At 54.3% G+C, this 19309-nt stretch overlaps 3 protein-coding genes across 3 annotated transcripts; 2 read left to right on the top strand and 1 right to left on the bottom strand.

The window, feature by feature from the left end:
- Positions 1-1219: 1219 nt before the first annotated feature.
- Positions 1220-8711, bottom strand: B0T15DRAFT_264191 (polyketide synthase). The gene is made up of 8 exons (XM_062863382.1): positions 7839-8711; positions 7549-7759; positions 7283-7488; positions 7020-7226; positions 6292-6966; positions 2564-6219; positions 2183-2503; positions 1220-2125 (listed from the first exon to the last, which is right to left on the bottom strand). The coding sequence occupies exons 1-8, from the start codon at positions 8530-8532 to the stop codon at positions 1298-1300; spliced, it is 6798 nt and encodes a 2265-aa protein (XP_062718901.1). The 5' UTR covers positions 8533-8711; the 3' UTR covers positions 1220-1297.
- A 1862-nt stretch (positions 8712-10573) lies between these two features.
- B0T15DRAFT_539214 (serine hydrolase FSH) lies at positions 10574-12169 on the top strand. Its single transcript, XM_062869721.1, has 4 exons — positions 10574-11016; positions 11076-11094; positions 11160-11684; positions 11749-12169. Exons 1-4 carry the CDS (start codon positions 10975-10977, stop codon positions 11922-11924), a joined length of 762 nt encoding a protein of 253 aa, XP_062718900.1. The 5' UTR covers positions 10574-10974; the 3' UTR covers positions 11925-12169.
- Positions 12170-14133: 1964 nt separating this feature from the next.
- On the top strand, positions 14134-19067 carry B0T15DRAFT_486620 (P-loop containing nucleoside triphosphate hydrolase protein; the record flags this gene model as incomplete). The annotated part of the gene is made up of 16 exons (XM_062866375.1): positions 14134-14238; positions 14296-14401; positions 14474-14561; positions 14609-14663; positions 15067-15238; positions 15304-15322; positions 15545-15902; positions 15971-16225; positions 16293-16890; positions 16964-17136; positions 17200-17729; positions 17793-17868; positions 17925-17964; positions 18023-18220; positions 18362-18954; positions 19041-19067. 16 exons carry the CDS (start codon positions 14134-14136, stop codon positions 19065-19067), a joined length of 3393 nt encoding a protein of 1130 aa, XP_062718899.1.
- Positions 19068-19309: the final 242 nt, after the last annotated feature.

The raw sequence follows: 19309 nt of genomic DNA, 5'->3' as shown, positions 1-19309 counted from the left end.
GGTACCAACTTCAGGTGCGATGGTAGCGGAGGTGGGTCGTTTTGGGAACACGGTCACAGATTCTAGAATATCAACACCACTAGTACTTTTATTCACAATGAATCTCATACCCGTTTCTCAAGCGCCAGCCTAGTCGTCAATGTTGATGATTTCTGGTTGAAATATGGAATGTGTGACGGTAGGGTGCAGTTTACAGGGTCAAGCCGGCTGTATGTAGATTACTAGTGGTCACCTCGGCTCGGTGATCTATAGTAAGCTGTTCACTAGGATCACTAGTCGCCGACTAATCTTGATGATTCTGCCATCTCTAGGCGGCTATTGGTTCGGGGTCCCAGGGCTACGCCCTATCCGGCCGTATATGGTTAGTTCATGACATATATATGGTCTCGGTGAAAACTTAGTTAGGAGCCTACTTCCCCTTTATACTGTATAAAATGAGTGCTTAGAAGAGAAAGGCACTTTGATATTATCTAGTAAGGTATTTTCTAAGTATGTGATAGAGGTTCTGGGACTGCTCTTAGCGCCTAATGGTATGGTATAATGGCGAGCCGATTAGGCTCTTAGAGTCGCTATGAGTACTGTGGTATAGTGAATACTATCTCCGCAGTTAACACTATCTTTCCCTAAGAGCTAGGTCAACTTCCAACTTAGAATGCACACGTTTTTTAATTCTATATACGAACCGGCCGAAGTAAAGACCCCAAGGTGTTTTCCTAGCCTCCAATCTAACGTAACGTATCCTATGTTGAACCACGAAAGACCTTTGTGGTCTTATGTTTAGTATAGCTTTCAAGCTCTCCTATATATAAGCCAGTTCCCTAGCTTAGATGGGCACATCACCTTCTTTAATCACCTACTATTCAGACCACCTTTATACCTCTGAACTCTCTGTACACCATAACATTCTATAATGTATCCATGTTTGGTGGTGAGCTTTCTATCATGTAGTAGACATCTTTGTTTTCGGTCCCCATTCTTGCCGTCCCTGGACAACGTAATGGAGGTCTCGCGTAATGCCGTATATTATCAAGCACGAGATGAATTTAATATGCCTTGCCTAGTAGATAGAAGTGGACTGTATGTGCCCCAACGAAATAACGAAAAGCCTGCTTGCCAGGCGGACGAACCTAGAGCAAACTAACTTAGACTCGATCAAATGTCGATAACGACAGTAAAAGGTCTCAACCAGAGCACCATTCCCGGCTGCACGAAACATATAGCAAAATGAACTGAGGCCAAAAAACGCAGGTATCTCGCAGTGATGCACGGAAAATAGAAAACCAAGCAGACGACGGATCTAACATAGAGACGCAGGAACAAGCTTGCTCTTCGCACACACCCCCTTCGCCAGAGTCTGGATCGACCCACTCGACAACAACTCCAACACCTGCAAGTTCGCCTCGAACTCTCTGGTGATGAAGTTGCGGATCTCGATCGCCACCAGCGAGTCAAGCGGGTAGTGCGACAGCGACCTCGTGACATCCATCTCTTCGGCATCCATCATCAAGACAGACGAGATCTTGTCGGCGAGCCCGCGGCAGACGACATCTTCCGCCTCGGCCCGTGTCTTGGCTGCCTTAAGCGCAGCGCCGAACGACACGACGGTGTTGAGTGCCGCATCCTTCGCCGCCGCCTCCTCGGCCGCGATGCGCATGGCCTTGAACTTGGCATCCTCAGTCCAGAAAGGTCGCATGGTAGCCGTGATGCGCATGCCGGTGATGGTGTGGTTGTTGCAAGTCGAGCCCATGGTGCCGTCGATGGCAGCATTGAGCAGCGCAAGCACTTCGCTCTCGCAGATGCTGTCACTCCCGAGATTCCTCGCAACCTCAGCGGCCTTTTCGAGATCCTCGGCCAGGTAGCCCGAGTCAGAAACGGCCGTCAGGTCAAGCGATGAGGCGGGCAGACCCTGGGCGAGGCGGTGCTGCACTAGGGCGTTGAGGAAGCAGTTCGCTGCGCTGTAGGCCGCCTGGCCGCGGTTGCCGACAGCTCCCGCAGCGGACGAAATGGCCACGAAGAAGTCAAGCGGTTCGTTGGCCAGCGCGTGGTGCAAGTTCCATCCACCTTGAACCTTGCCCTCGATGACCTGAGTATACTCCTCCCACGTCATATTTTCGAAAAGAACGTCCTATAACCACTGTCAGCAATGTATCTTTATGCAGCCCTGCAGCGAAGGAGGACGTACCCTGAGCACCATGGTGCCGTGCACTACGCCACTGATGGGGGGGAGATCTTTGAGCCCACTGTTTACCAACTCGTCCACTTCGGCCCTGTTCACCACATTGCAGCGGCGAACGACGATGTTGGCACCCAGGGCACCGAGCTCGTCAACGAGCTCCTTCACCCTGCCCGTCACGGAGCCATTTCTAGACAACAAGACGATGTTCCTGGCCCCCTTGGTCACCATCCATCGAGTCATACTCCGGCCGAGTCCGCCAGTGCCGCCAACCAGGATATAGGTTGCGTCAGGGCGGAGGAGAGGCTTCACCTTCTTGGAACGTGCGGCCTACATCCCAGTAATCAGCAACTTGCCCAAGGTGAACCCGTAGATGTCACATCCACATACCTTGACAATGTCAGTCGCGCTAGGCACAACAACAAGCTTTCCTGGGGCCTTCCCGGCCTGCTGAGCTTTTAAAGCTGTCTCCACGTCCGAGATCGGGAAGGTTGTAATGGGACTCGCAGGCCTTATTTTCCCGTATTTTATGAGTTGCGCAACATTTGCAAGCAGGCGCTTGACGACCTTCGGTTTCTCGGCTATAAGGGTGAGAATGTCAACGGAGAGGAAGCTAGAGTTGCTGTCGATGTTGTCAACTTCGAGGCGCATTTTTGAGCCGGGCTTCCGCTTCCCAATCTCAATAAAGCGGCCGAATTTATTCAGGCATCTCCAAGACTCGCGCAAACCGTCCCCGGTGAGAGAATTTAGGATGACGTCCACCCCTCGTCCTTGTGTAGCTCGGCCCACGGCATCGCCAAACGAGCTGCTGCGGCTGTAGAAGACGTGATGCTCCGGGAGGCCGAACTCCTTCATCAGCAGCTCTTTTTTCTCGGCACTCCCGACAGTCGCATAGACCTCGGCGCCGACCATCTGCGCAAGACAGATACCAGCCTGGCCAACAGCACCAGCGGCCGAGTGAATGAGCACCGTCTCGCCCTCGCCAAGTCGCCCAAGCTCAACCAAGCTGTAGTACGCCGTTGCATACGCGAGCGGTAGGCTAGCGGCGTCTTCAAACCCGATGTCACCTGGGAGTTTGAAAGCAAAGGCTGCCTTTGTCCTAGTCCGTGTTGCAAATGCGCCGTGAGTCAGCGCCGCTACTCGATCGCCGATTCGGAAGCCCGCCACCTTGCTTCCCACGGCTATCACCACCCCGCTTGCCTCGATGCCGCAGCTGGCAAGAGGAATCAGACCTTTTGCAGCCATGCCATCTTTGAAGTTCAGCCCAACCGCCCTGGCCTCGATTTCGACTTCGTCGGCCTCTAGCGGTTGCTCCATAGCCGGGTCGTCGACGAAGTGAAGGGTATCCAAAGCACCGGGTGTCAGAATCTCCATCCTTAGAGCTCGCCCATCTTCTCCAAAAGGTGTAGGCTCAAGAACCGACGGGTTTGTCTGCTTGTGTACATACTCGTTCATATCAGGGTCATGAACAATTCGGGGCGTGAAGAAGGACCCGCGCCTCTCCATGAACTCCAACTCTCCAGCCGCCGGCGAACCGGAGCTGAACACAGACCGGAACACTCTCATGATGGCGTCTGCCGTATCAAGCTCAGAGAGCGATGACTCGGCGTCAAGGTCGAGCGTTGCAAACTTCATGGCGGTTTCTGATCGGATGGTTCTGCTCAGGCCGGTGACCATATTGGCCTCCGGGTTCGCGGACTTCTCGTACGCTCCGCGAACGACCCATAGTACCCCCTCGGCAGATGTCAGCAGCTTCCGCAAGCAATCAAACTGATGAGGCGTGATTGTGGCAAGGAATGACTGGTGCAACTCGGTCAAAAAGACGCAGATCTTTCCCGTGCCATCGACAGTTTCCAGAGAGCCGAAATCAGGCAGTCTTCCCGTGGCTTGCTCCAGCGAGTTTGCCAAGCCCATCGCCACCAGGCTCTGGAAGTTTGAGTCCTCGTGGATAATAACAATTTCCGTGTCCCCTGGCAAGTGCTGGCTCCGATCGTCGGTTTGCAGGATCGGATCCCATTCCAGTCTGTAACAGAGATCTCTTGGAGCATTGATATCCGTCTGGCTCTCCCCATCAAGTATCGGCGAGACCGTGAGGCCGTCAAGAGCTATGATCGTCTCGAGCCTGTCGTCACCTACAACAGCCGCCATGCTGAGCTTGGTTGGCTTGGGGACGCCTGCGCCGATCTCGCCTTCGCAAACAGCGCGGACTGTGCTGCCAGGCTCCTTCACAAACCGCTCGACGCTAAGTGAGACGGTAACCCGGTCAACAGAGGAAGGTAGATAGATGGTGTTGAGGGCACGACGGCCGGCTCCAACGATGGGCCAGTACATCGCGATGAGTGATTCCAGGAAGGCTGGTTGGAGCAACGCTTCCGCCAGGTAGCCATTTGGCATCTCCCTTGCGACATCTGGCACCGCAATATTCCCTACTGCTTGGGAGTCGGATGCCTTGCAGCTGGTCACTCCCTGAAACAGGGACCCATATGCGACACCCAGTTCCGAGAGATCGTCATACATGACTCCGGGGTCAACCGAGACAGCTTCAGGTTTGCCAGTGCCGGACAGGGCAGACCGGAGACGAGCCTCACTATCGCGGGTTTGCCTGTCGCTGTCTACATCGTTGTCATCCGCCTTCAGTGCAGCGACCAAACCAACACAGTGTTCCGTCCAGCCCTGCTCCAGCGACCATGAGCAGATTCGGAACTCATCCCAGATATCGGAAGACGTAAGGCTGCCGTCTTGATGTGGCCGAAGGGTGATGGTCATCTCTGTGTCCCTGTCCGCGAGGACAAGTGGCTTCGTGATAGAGACCTCCTTTAGCTCGAGCTTGTCGAACAAGCTGTCCTTCGAGACCGCTCTTCCCACGGCGGCCTCGAGGGCCATTGTAATGAATCCAGCCATGGGGAAGACCGTCAATGATTGGATCTTATGGTGTCTCAACCATGGAAGATCGTCCAGGCGGACAATGTTGCGCCATGTCGGTTCCAGACCGTTGGAGTAGTTGGCCAGGGTTCCGAGAATGTCGCTTCGCCCCCCAAGAGCATGCTTGTGCGTTTTCGTCAAGCGGGATTCTTGCCAGTACTTGGACGAGTAATTCCAGGGGTATCGCGGCAGGTCGGTCAGCAGCGTTGGTGGTTTGGTTGGCAATTTCGGGAAGTTGATGGCACCAAAATCGAGGTTCGCCCCCCTTGCGAAAAGGTTCGCAGCGAGCTCCAGTGCTGTCTCGACGGCATCCCGTTTTCGAACCAGAGCGGATGCGTACGGTATCTTGGGGGCATTGCCGCCAATGCTCTTCAAGACCTGCTTAATAGGCCCCTGGAGCCCAGAATGGGGTCCGAGTTCCACCAGCATGTTTACTCCGTGCTTGTGCTCCCCCGTCGGCTCGAGCATGCTCCGCAGCGCTTCCGAGAACCTCACGGCGCATGTCAGGTTGTCCACCCAGTAGCTGGGTTGCAGTTGGGTCCCATCGACGAGGTGTCCATACAGCGACGAATGGAACCTGATGTCCGTAGGAACCGGAGGCCGGAGGTTAGCAAGCGACGCTCGGTATTCTTTGGCCACCAGGTTCATGTGATGCGAGTGATACGCAACGTCAACCACAAGCCGCCTGTTGAAGACCCCTTTCTCCTCGCAGATCTTCTCGAGCTCAGCAATGGCAGGCTCGTCTCCGGAGATGGTCAGGCTCGAAGAGCTGTTGTAGCAAGCAATCCGGGCTTCCTTCTCTTGGAGACTGTCGAGGATGGGCAGGAATTCTTCCTTGCTTCCGCCGACAGCCACCATGCGGCCCCTGAGCTCGGGGTGCTTTTGTTTGAGAATCGGAATAAGCCGGCCGCGATGATACGCAATGGTCATTGCGGAATCAAAGTCAATGATCTCCGCGGCATAGGCAGCAGCAATCTCGCCACTTGAATGACCAGCAACAGCGGTGGGACGGATCCCCCAGGACCGCAAAAGGTCAATGAGCGCTAGCTGAACAGCCGTGCATGATGGCTGGCTGATATGGGCTTCGCTAATCCTGCTGGACTTTGCGTCTCTGCCCAGTTCCTCTGCCAAACCGTCAGTCAGTGTTTACAAGAAAAGTATCCCACGGTAAGGGGTCGACTGGGCGATGATCTTACCGACGAGAGACCAGTTAGCACCATTCTCGGCCAAGCATTGGTCGGCTCGCTCTATGCTGCTGGTAAAGGTCGAGTATTGCTCGTAGAGCTCTCTCCCCATGGCATACCACTGTGCGCCTTGTCCGGTAAGAATAAAGCCGATTCTCAAGGGTTCGGTCTCCTTCACGGGTGTATACTTCTCGCCGTTGATCGCCTCGATGAGCTCGAAGGAGTTCAAGGCTGGAATGGCAGCTCTCCATGGCAGAATGGATCGACGCTGGCCCAAGGTATATGCGAGGTTGGCGGTAAGATCCTTCTGGAAGATCTCTGGACGCTGCTCTAGGTAGATGACGATGTTCTTCATCACCTGCGCGAGCGTCGCCTTGTCATTGGCCGTGACAACATAGAGCTTCCGTCCTTGACCCGCCTTCTCCGGAGTGTCATCGCCAGCGGCGGGCGATTGCTTCTGGCCCCGGAAGGGCGCGGCCTCCAGGACCACGTGCCCATTCGTCCCACCGAAGCCAAAGTTGTTGACGCTAATGTACTTCTTACCCCTCGGCCATGGTCTTTGAGCGACGGGCACCTTGAGGTTCCATTCTTTCCAGGGAATCTTCTGGTTTGGCTGCTTGAAGTCATAGTTGGGAAGGATGAAACCCCGCTCCAGCATCATGGCCGCCTTGATGATAGCAGCGATCCCTTCCCGAATGTCAGCAGCCCGCGTCGGATGAACAAGGCTCCTATGATCATACCTGATGCGCCCTCGAGGTGGCCAATGTTGGACTTGACAGAGCCTATCCACAACGGATCGCGTGCTGTCCTGTGCTGGCCCAACACATTATGGAGGGCAGCAGCCTCGATGGGATCGCCCACTCTGGTGCCTGTTCCATGAGCTTCGACGAATCCGCAGGCATTCGGGTCGAGTCCCGCCTTCTCGTAGACCTGTCTCATAAGGGCCTCTAAGTCTTGAGTCAGCGGCAAACTAGAAATTGTCTGGATACATATCAAAGCTTACCCTGAGCTGCTCCGTTGGGCATGGTGATACCAGGCGTCTTTCCATCCTGATTTAGACCTGTCCCCACAATGACCGCCCTGATGGTGTCATTATCCCTGATGGCCTGGTCGAGCGGCTTCAGCACAAGCATGCCGCAACCCTCGCCCCGACCGAAGCCAGTGCCCCTTTCATCGAAGGCAAAAGAACGGCCCGAGTCTGAAAGTAATCTAAACAGCTCATTAGCATCGCGGTCAACCTAGCCATGCGGCCTCGAACATGTAGCGTACCTGCAAGTTGAAAAGGAGATCCAGAACTCTGGCAGCATGTTAAGGTGGCAGGCGCCAACCAAAGCACAACTGGTTTCCCCGGCTCTCAGGCTCTGGCACGCTAAATGCACAGCGACCATACTGGACGAACAGGCCGTATCAGACGTAAAGCTCGGTCCCCGCAAGTCGAAGAAATGGGAAATTCGATTTGACTGCATCGCATATGCGCAGCCTGTCCATAGTCCGTTAGAATCATGACTTGGCAACTCTCTTCCTGGCTTTGCTCGGAAGGGGTCAAGCTAGCCACTCACCGGTTGCCTGATGCATTGGGATCGTATCAGAATCTCGGAAGAGGTGTGATTCATACTCGGGGAAGGAGCCACCGATGAAGACGCCGACGTTCTTCCCGACGATGGTATGCTTCGGAATTCCTGCATTCTCGAGCGCTTCAAAGGTGCACTCTAGGAGAAGGCGTTGCTGAGGATCCATCGATATGGCCTCCTTTTCTGTGAGCCCGAAGAACGGGGCATCGAAGGCGGCGAGATCAACATTGAGAAAGTTCCCGCCAATGGGATTGAAGGTCCCGCCCTTCCCAGCGTTGGGATGGTAGAACCGAGAGCTATCAAATCTTTCCTTGGGGATGTCGGTCCACCCTGACCGAGCCCGTGTGCAGAGCTCCCAGAACTCGGCTGGGGTGGACACATTGCCCGGCATGCGGCAAGCCATTCCAACGATGGCAACAGGCATCGGCTTTTGGGAGCTCGAGAAGCCCCCCGACGCACCGTTGGCCCCGTTTGTGAAACCAGTGGTTGCCCCATTCGTGTGCCCGTTTGTGCGCCCGTTAGTGTACCCATGAGTGTTCCCGTTGGTGTTCCCGTTGGTGCTCCTGTCGGTGCGTCCGTTGGTATGGTGACTGCCGTTGCTAATGTGAAAGAAGCCGCTGGCACTCTCTCCGGAAGGGCTAGCGGTAGAACTGTTGTCCGGCGTGACAGCAATGGGCGCCATGACTGGGGAGCCTGCCGTGGCAAAGACTAGAGGTGTCTTGCACCGTTGTCGCAGTCGTGGCGTACAGTCTAGTCACTGGTGTGCGGACACAGAAGTTCCCGAAGGACCGAGGAAGAGAAGCCCAGGTATCTGCTTATATGCAAGATAAACCCGGCCAACCCCAAGCGTGGACGAGCGAGTTGCCAAGGATGCTGAGGGCATTGCTTGCTCGACCGTCAATCACTTCGATAGACGTACTGATGACCAGTGATCCAGCCTCCGAGTGTATTGGTTTGATAGTAACGGACCCACGGCCGGCATACGAGCGTCACAGCACAGCTATATTAGGTGGCAACGCTGATCCGGCAACCACTTGGCTATGCTTAGCAATATGGCTTGTGTTAGGCAATATCGTTGCTGGGTGGTCTCGATTCTCGTCTATACGCAGCCGGGAGTTTGGAACTCGGAACATCTCCCGATCAACCCTTCCGCCCGCGCGAACAAGGCTTCCCGGTTCGGGAAGATGGAAAGAAACTCGTGGCGGATTGGAGGCAGGTTTGTTTGCCCCGCGAGACGTAAAGCACCTTTCGGCACTCCAGGGCGGGAATATCGAGACTCCAGCCGTCACCCATCTGAGACAGCAGCCATGGGTGTCATGCAGATCGCACTGTCGGAGTCGCATAGCGCATGTCAATGCTGCCAAGCCCCCAGCACCTTGGGACATTGGAGGGATGGGGATGATCGTTGGAGGGGACAATCTGCCCAGGGGAGAACAAGCCAGCAACACAATGGCAGCTTGTCAGAACGTACTGTAAGTGCGTACGCCTTCCATTGAACTCCTGTCAAAAACCGCCCAGATGCAGGCGGATCTATCGCGGCTAATGTCCTCAATAATGGCCCTTCACTAGAGGAGGTGAGTCGATGTTAATCGATAACGGGTGTCGATGTTGCAGCCGACCGGCACCTGCCTAAGAAGTGTCCCATAGCCCCGAGTGCACAGTACTACGGGTAGTTTGCAGTGTCCATGTGCCTTCCATCATGGATGTGTCGACCGAACAAGTGTTTGTCGTCCGTTGAGCCCCTTATCGATATCGGTTAAACAACGCGGATGTCGCGTACCCCTGCTTATCGGTTCGAGATCGGTACTTGCCCCGTGGTTCGGATGCTGCCGATCGACTATGTACGCTAGCGCTAGTGCTCGGGATATGCGACGGGTTGTGTTGGGGGGGTAGCGTTCAGTACTGATGCGCAACAACAACGGCAAAAGTCGACTCCAATCTATCCCAAATTCTCCATCCTATGCTTGAAGTGAAGCTCTGCGACGAGTGACGCGCAAATCACCGCTCCTATCATCACCGATCGTCAATTTCCAAGCAGGCTAATTACCGATGAACCAAGCGGAATAATCTACCAACGTGCGGTTCAGGAGCATGATGAGGACCCTCGCAAGGCGGAAAAAGAACACTGAGGCGACCTCAAGTCGAGTAATCAAGCTTTTTCCCGTTATGTCCCACATCCTAACAGAATCACGGGTTCTATGTCCATGAAAAATGATACATGGTCAGATCTCATCCAGTATTCAGTTCTCGTTCCGGCGCCTAGTGTGCATTTCATTTACCGCCTATACGCCAGCAAGCAATATGCCAAAGTCTAGATGATCCAGTGCACATGACAGCCACGGGCCGCATGTTGCACACTTGCCGACATTCGTTACCGCCCATGACAGGTAGTATCCCCGAAGTGGCACGACTGATCGACTTCTATCACCGCACACCCATGGATTGGGTCCAGTGAATCATACCCGGTTCGTCATTTATCTCAGACGGGATGCTCGTCACCTAATTCCAGGAACGACGCAGCTTCCCCTTTGAGCACGCCCATCTTGGCTCGGCCCCGAAGGGCCTGAGCAGGCGCCATGATCTGTTTCGGAGCCTCATCCCGCATCCGAACCTGGGGTTCCTGCCCCGAGCTTCCGTGTCCATTATACTGGCAGATTATGTTATCTTCCAATATTGCGCGAGTTAATAAGGTGGGAAGTGTTCCATCCATAAGGACGGGCTTCCAGGCGTCCGGGCCGTCTCTTCGGTAACTCACCCTCGAGCCAACCCTGATTGCCGGATAGAGGCTTACAGCAGACCGAGTCCTCAGTGTCGTGAACTTATCTTACCTAAGCCGTTGATCAGCTTCCTCCCCTTACACATCACTTCAAGTTGTTACCACTGGTGATCGCGGCTGCAAGAAAAACGATCTTCCTACGCCAGTATCGCGCAACTTCAAGGAGGGGTGTAAGTTGTCAGAGTCAACTTGCAGCGTTGACTGGGGAAGTGCCCCCCCCAAAGAGCCTCACTCCCTGCTGTCAGCTCGTCTCCACGTTAGTTTCTCCCGACCGACCCGTCTTGAGGAGCCGAAGCAGACCACAAACCACCCATTCCCAGTCTGACGAGTCTGAGTGGACAAGTCAAGATGAGATTCCTCTGCCTCCCTGGAGCTTATGGCAGCTCTGATGTGAGTCTGATAGGACCCGACTCGACTCCTCAGGAATATCGGCTGACCTCCGCAAAAAGAAATTCCAGGTGCAGTTGGGTGAGCTGGTCCCAGTCCGCCCGTCCAGGGATACTTGCCCTGCTACCTTTACTTACACTCTCAAGCACCGTTTGTGAAGGAACTTACCGAAGACGGATCGGCCACATTTCATTTCATCCACGGGCCTTGCAAGGCGGTGCCTCCAGAGGGCTTCGAGGAGTACTTTGGGAAGCCACCGTATTTCCGCTTCATCGAACCGGACAGGGATGTGGAAAAGACGCATCAAGACGATGTCTTGGCCAGAATCCGGGACTTTCCGGATTGCGAGACGCCCGAAGACACCATGCGGGAACTGATGCGAGAAGGCATCGCGACTACGCACCGGAGCACCGACAATGCGCTCAAGTATCTGCTCAGAATCATGCAGGAGCGCGGCCCATTCGACGCCATCATCGGGTACTCGGAAGGCGCCACAGTAGCCGCCACGCTTCTCCTCCATGAACAGCGAAGGTTCAAGAAAAAGGGAATCAAACCCATGTTCAAGTACGCAATCTTCTTTGCCGGATGGCCTCCGGTCGACCCGGACACACATGCAATGATTCTGAGTGACGAGTCGGACGCCACGATTGAGATCCCGACATGCCATATCAGTGAGCCCTCGTCGCCCCTGCAGGATGACCACTGTTGGTATAGCGTGCTGATCCGATGGCCTAGTTGGCTCGCTCGATCCCTATGTGCACGGGTCTTTGGCGCTTTACAACGTCTGCGATCCGGACACCGCTTATTTGTTCGATCATGCGAAGGGCCATACCCTGCCGCGTGACAGGGAGACGGTCAAGGAGCTTGGAGATGTTGTTCGAGGCGCCATCAAAACCTATGGCATTCACTGATATGCCTGGCGTTCTGAATTTCTTCGTTCTATTAGGAACAACATCGCATTCCAATATTGAGCCTTAGAGTAAATAGGTTTCTAGGCCTCGTGTTCCGGGTTCTCCATACGAATGTACTTCATTATTATTGAGTAGTCGGTCAAGATTCACCGAGTACCGACTCTGAGGTAGCACTAAGACTGTCTCGGTCACCGACCTGGTGTCTCTTTCTCTCAGCTGAGCCACATGCCCGAGACAAATACTCCCTGCTTACTGCTTCTCCGTTCGCCTAATATGAAACCCGGTCGTCATGGTCAACTTGGGCAACCTAATGTTGTACACCGGCACGGGCGGCTAAACAATCTCGATCTTCCGTGTGGCCCGGGCAATACCATCTGTTCAACATGCATACCTGCTGTTCGACCGAGGCCGGGTTACTGATCAAAACCAGGGTTCAAGAGGCTCCCAACGAGACAAGGTTGCTCAGTTCCAAGGTTGCGTCCTTGGTTGCACAGCTTACGTCGACAGATCCACGATAAGTGCCGCTGTGGCCCCCGTGGGTGCCTGCAGGTCGCAGATAAGGAAGCGGCAGAGGCTCCATGGCGAGAATCATCTCAAGACGGGCGGGAGCGCTTGGCGGGTCTCAATCAAAACACACACGCATTGAGGCCTGAGATCGAAAACGATCGTGCACACCATAATTGCGTCACCCAGCCTGCGCTTGTCCAGACCCGTCCATGCTTGCGAGCATCCCGCCTCACTTTCCCGGCCCAGTATCCTCGCTAGCAATACTTGGTTGACGGCTAATGCCTCTATTGTAGCCCTTTCGTGTGTAATCTACTTCTCTCCTGGAGCCGCGCAAGACTTGGGCACGGCTCGGGACTGAGTCTCGGTCTATGATCCGAGCAGTACAATGCGGGTGTGTTGTGCTTGTACAATACAATACATCCCGATGGCCTACGCGTTCAATCTCACAATTCAACCTATGATCGACATGGCGCATATCTCGTCGAAGGAGTGGCGAGCAAGGTCTCGGTTATCCCCGTCGGAAGTCCAGGAGGACGATGAAAAAAAGGAAGGGCGCACGGATATGCCAGATCGGTACCTGGGCGGATTGCCGTCTTGGGCAACCTGGAACAGGGTTGGAAGCTGGAGTTTCTCTTCCACTGACGCCTCAGTCAATGCTACTCTACCCTGAAAGGCCGGGATGTGGGCGTTAGCTGTCTAAAGTCTCCGGGATCGATCCATTCTAAAATCTAAACTAGCAATCATAACGGGAATATGGTAAGTCAATGTGTTGAAGGAACTAGGGGTCTGTCAATTACGAAGGTAGTAAATACTTTACAGGAAGACAGCAGGCCCTTTGACAAGACGACAAGCCAGTAGCGTTAGTACCATAGCAGTTGCCAACTTGTTACCTTACCCAGGGTTTCCATTCCCCCAGCCGAGCTTTTCGAGCCGGCCTCACATCCCACTCAGATCCACGACCTTTTGAGAGTGCTATCACAGCAATATCGCGGCTGATATGCTTGGCGAATCGGTTTGCTTCCCTTGGCGCCCTGTGACGAAGCTCTAGCCTAGATTGCACGCGAATTACCCGCATATTGACCTGGCGGTCGAGCCGGAGCGAGAGCAGGTTCCATTCTGTAGTCATATCACGTACCAGCTAAGATCGGCGTAGTCTGGTCCAGCAGTGTTCTGGCTCGGCCTCTTAAAATTCAACTCTGAAGAACCGATTGCCGTGGACTGGTCGGCCGTAGAGGTCGGCTTGTGGAGCATGCATGACCTAGACAACCTACGTACCTTACACACCTTACCCAAGATGCCAAATCACCTCATCTTGTTGATGTGAGTACTTCTAATGTATGTACCATACATTGTCGTTCTCGTCTCAGCCCCTATTCAGCTACCTACCTACAATGCAGTAACCTAGGTGCTCATGCCCTATCTGCCCAGTCACTCATGCTCGGTTTAGCGAACGTACATGGAAATAACAGCAACACCTTTGGACATCTACTGGCCTCCCTTCTGTGAGAGACCTCTGGATTGCGCTCAGCGGAGTGTTCAGTCATTGAACCGTCTCCTCCACGGTCGTGGGGAAGGATCGGGCGTCCGTATCTGCTGCCAACCGGAGTACTGATCAAGGTAATATCCATATTCACCAGCACCGCGGTGTGGAGCGGGTAGAAGAAGAAGCCAAGTCAATTTACGGCAGCCTGTGCCAGCACCCATGGCGCAGTCACTCCACACCGCCGCACCACCGTCGCCCCCAGCGAAGCAGAAGTCTTCATTCCTTCTCAAACCTCAATACAAAACAGCATTGAAAGACTTCATCGTGAGTGATCCGCCTCTTGCAACCCTTCATTCTCACGACAACTAACATGGCGGACAGCGGATCTTCTCCTTCTCCACATGGCTTGACAAAGTACTCCTCTTGGCGGCTGTCCTCACGTCAGTTGGGGCCGGCGTCACCATGCCCATCATGAACATTGTATTTGGTACAACTTCATATTTTTTGGTCTTTGATATCATGTCAGTTGCCAGAGGCCGGGTACCTAACCAACACACAGGCCGGATGGTCAACTCGTTCACTGGATACTTTGGAGCAAATGCCACAACTACGTACCAGATGTTTGAAAATGCCATCAGAACCTGCGCGTAAGGGCATCTTATCTGGGATTTGATCCGGGGCTAACACATCTCAGGTTATATCTCGTCGGCCTGTTCTTCATCAAGCTTGCCCTAGACTACGTCGCATATGTGAGAGCTCCCAACTTGCACAAACTGGATGGGAGTGCTGACTACTACGTAATCTACAATGGTTAATAAGATCGGGTTCCGGATGTGCAGCATGAGAATCTCAGCGGCTATAAGACTCGAGTACATGAAATCCCTCTTTGCTCAGCCCATCTCCACGCTTGACGTGCTCCCACCCGGGCAAACGGCCGCTATCATCACCATCACAGCCAGCACGCTACAGATGGGCATATCCGAGAAGCTCTCGGCCTTGCTCCAATCGACTTCAACCGTGGTTTCGGCATTCATCATTTCCATGTACTACAGCTGGTCCCTGACCCTGATCGCTAGCAGCGGCCTGCTCCTCATCATCGTCACGTATGCTGCGACTACCCCTTTTCTCGTCAAGCGCCTGAATGAGGTGCAGCATGCAGACATCCAAGCGTCAATCACAGCAAATGAGATTTTCAGCTCCATTAGGATGATCACTGCTTGCGGAGCGAGAGAGAAGATGGCCCGAAGGTATGCGACGTGGGTCGACGAATCTCGCCGCCGCGGCTTGAAGATGTCTCCGTTGATAGCGATACAACAAGCGCCAGGTGAGACCTTAATACTTCCACTTCTCCATGCGAATGTGATAATACTAAGACAGGTCCTGTCACAGTTCAGTTTGCCGTGTATAGGTCCGCCATATCCTCTGCTCTGCATATGCAGTCAAAGAAGAAGGGAAGCCACTAATACAGATCAGCACGCTTGCCCTCTCATTCTGGTACTCCTTGAAGATGCACATTGCATTGCAACTCAACACTGCCGAGACGTTGATTGTGTGAGTTAACCAAAAGATCAATTCCGGGCTTATTGAACGTCTTGTTGGCCAGGCTGACGCATCTTACCCGCCGTGCCAGGGTCCTGATGTCGGTCATGCTGATGACAAGGTCAATCAGCGGCATCACAGGCCCTTTGTCCGCAGCAGCTCGGGCCGCTGGCGCAGCCACCATTTTCTACACTATACTCGACGCCCCGAAGCCGGATAAGTCCGGCGTCAAACATCCTGAGGTGTCGGCAACGGAGGATATTGTTCTCGAGCATGTCAACTTCGCTTATCCCACCAGGCCAGATCTCAAGATTCTTGATGACCTCAGCCTCCGATTTCCTTCGGGAAAGGTCACGGCCATTGTTGGGCCGTCCGGCTCAGGGAAAAGCACGATCGTGGGGCTTCTTGAGCGGTGGTATGAGATCGAGTCGTCGGATAGCGGCCACCCGGTCAGGCGATTCGCACCCGCAACAAATTATGATGATCGACTGGGCTGACTCTCGTCCCTCTTCAACAGAGCCTTCTTTGGCGTAACGGCTCCATCTCCATCGGTGGCCGGCCGTTGAGAGAGATCGATCTGAAGTGGTGGAGGAGGCAGATCGGCCTTGTGCAGCAAGAACCGTGCCTCTTCAACAACACCATCTACGCGAACGTGGAGTTTGGCCTGATCGGCACCGATTGGGAGACTGCCGACCGGGAAACCAAGAAGCAGCTAGTAGAGCAAGCGTGCACTGAAGCTTTTGCAGAAGAGTTTGTCAGCCGCTTACCGGAGGTGAGATGCTCGGCTCCCCGTATCTATCCACTCCAGTAATAACATGTGCCCTAACTCACAAAACCAGGGATACTCAACCGTAGTAGGAGACGCCGGAATCAAACTGAGCGGTGGTCAACGCCAGCGCTTGGCCATCGCGAGAAGCATCGTCAAGCGTCCAAAGATCCTGATTCTTGACGAGGCCACCAGCAGCATCGACGTCCGCGGCGAGAAAATGGTTCAGGCCGCGTTGGACAAGGTGGCAAAGAATAGAACGACAGTCGTCATAGCACACCGCCTTGCGACGGTCAGGAAAGCGGACAATATCCTCGTCCTGCGAAAGGGCCGGGTCGTCCAGCAGGGTACCCACGACAGTCTCATGCAGGAAGAAGGAGGTGCCTACTGGGCCCTGGCCACGGCTCAGCAGCTCGCCATGGGCGCCGAAGAAGATCTCAAAAGCGCTGACCCCGGGCAACCCGGAAAGACGGAGCTCAGTGAGAAGAACAGTATGGTGACAATTTCCACGGATACCACGCTCGTGGAGAGCGTAGCTGCACCAGGAAATGACTCGGCAGCCCCGAAGAGGAGTCGAGGGCTTTGGGAAAGCTTTGTCTTGCTCATTCACGAGCAAAAGCAGCGTGGAAAATGGTATTCCATACTGGTTCTCAGCACCTTGGGCGGTGGAGGTAAGACCACCTGGTCTATCCGGTCAACGGCCCCGGCTTTGGGTCCAAGCTGACTCTTTTGTGTTACCAATAGCCAGCCAGCCAATCCAAGCATACTTGTTTGCCACGGAACTCACTCTTTTCCAGTTTTGGGGAGATTGGCTCCAGAGTCTGGCGAACTTCTGGAGCCTGATGTTCGTCATGCTAGCCATCTTCGTCGCAATAAGCTACTTTGCACTGGGATGGTCTTCGTCCACACTTGCGTTTGTAAGTGCTCGTGACCCTCCACCTCCACCGCCTGTTCACGAGAGAGATGCTAATCCTTGGTAGCACCTCACCCACTATTACCGTGGCGAGTATTTCCGCGACATCCTCTCCCAGTCGGTAGCCTTCTTTGATGCCGACGACCACTCGGTCGGTGCTCTCACCGCTCAACTGGCCACGGATCCCAGCCAGCTACAGGAGCTACTTGGCACAAACATGGCCTTCGCCATCATATCCGTCCTGAACGTCATCGGCTGCGTAGTGGTTGCCTTCTACTTTGGGTGGAAGCTGTCCCTCGTCACCCTCTGCTCGTCCATGCCCCTGATCATCGCCGCGGCCTTCTTCCGGATACGGTTCGAAACGCAGTCCGAGAAGGCGAACAATGAGGTCTTTGCCGAGAGCGCCAAGTTTGCGACGGAGTCGATTGGCGCTTTCAGGACCGTCTCATCGCTGACGCTCGAGGACACCATCATCCGCCGATACGAAACTCTGCTTCAGCGCCATGTCACCAAGGCGTTCTGGAAGTCGACCTGGACGACTCTGATCTTTGCAGTAGCGGACAGTGTCCCGCTGCTCTGTGTGGCTTTCGTGCTTTGGTGAGAACATCCTAGGGGTTGAAGCAGACTAAGAGTAAGGACTCCAAAGCTAATTTTGAGCAGGTATGGAGGCAACCTCATGCTTCGGCACGAGTATAACTCGTTCCAATACATGGTTGTCTACATCGCCATCTTACAGGTGGGTGTCCCGAACTTGGACTTCCAAGCCATCTCCATCCCCTGACATACATTTAGGGCGGTCTCGGCGCGGGACAATGGTTGAGCCACGGGCCCAGTAGGTTCCTCATCAGCCAGCGACCCTTGACATGATACGAATCTGACATCGGGGGCAGATCTTGCTAGAGCATCGGTCGCTGCAAGCCGCATCATAAACATGCGAAGCCAGGACCGAACCGATGGCAAGCTTGTCTCGCTGGATGTTGGGGATATTGGGGATGGCGACAAGGGAGCCAAGATCCAGTTCCAGAACGTGTCGTTCAGATATCCCACTCGAGATGTGCCCATACTGAACGGCCTCAGTCTGACGGTGAGTGAGCAACCGCTCGCACGGTGCCATCAACCCACTGAAATACCATCAAGGTCGAAAAGGGGCAGTTTGCGGCAATCGTGGGTCCATCAGGTAGGTGGCTTCCAAAGCCTCCGGAGAAGTTCAGCAAATAACAAGACACCAGGATCGGGAAAGACCACAGTCATTTCGTTACTGGAGAGGTTCTACTCGCCTAACGGGGGCCGCATCCTGTATAACGGGTTAGATATTTCCGACCTTTGCGTAGCAAGCTACCGCAAAGACATCTCTCTCGTGTCCCAGGAGCCCAACTTGTTTGACGGAACGCTTCGGGAAAACATCCTCCTCGGAGTGGACGAGGCGACCGCCACCGAAGAGCAATTGCACCAAGCATGTCGCGACGCGGAGATCCACGACTTCATCGTTTCCCTTCCGGACGGCTATGACACCAGTGTGGGCACGAGAGGCGTCACCCTGTCCGGCGGGCAGAAGCAGCGGCTCGCAATTGCCCGCGCGCTGATCCGGAACCCTCGGCTGCTGCTCCTGGACGAAGCAACCTCCAACCTGGATGCCGAGACGGAGAAGTCGGTGCAGGCGGTATTTGAGAAACACAAGCGGAACCGCACCATGGTTGTCGTGGCGCACCGTCTTGCAACGGTGCAGAATGCTGACGTGATCTTCGTCCTCGCAGACGGGCGGGTCGTAGAGAAAGGCGATCATGCCTCGCTTCTGAGTCAGCGAGGCATCTACTACCAGATGGTGAGATGGCCCCTCGTGATTCCCGCTTTGACCCTCTGTAACTCTGTTGACTCTTGTTGCTGGGATTTTTTACTGACAGCCGCCAGTGTCAATCACAAGCATTGGACAGGTAATAGATAGGTACCATACCTTAGTCGCCATGTATTTGCTTGAAAGAGGGAATGGCTGCAGGGTTTTGTTTTCAAAAGTTGTTCCGAGTAGGTCATTCGTAAGTTGATGTTTCACAGCCTCGGAGTTAGCTGAGAGTATTCCATTTTCCGAATGCCGCTTCAATGCCGCCCCATTCTCCTGCCACATGCTCCCGTCGCTCTTTCCTCCACCTACCTAGAGTGCAGTTGGAATTTGGAATGCTGGA

This window comes from Chaetomium strumarium (assembly GCF_033439665.1).
Source record: "Chaetomium strumarium strain CBS 333.67 chromosome Unknown B0T15scaffold_6, whole genome shotgun sequence".
Classification (NCBI taxonomy): Eukaryota; Fungi; Ascomycota; class Sordariomycetes; order Sordariales; family Chaetomiaceae; genus Chaetomium; species Chaetomium strumarium.
This window is presented reverse-complemented; position numbering and strand designations above follow the sequence as displayed.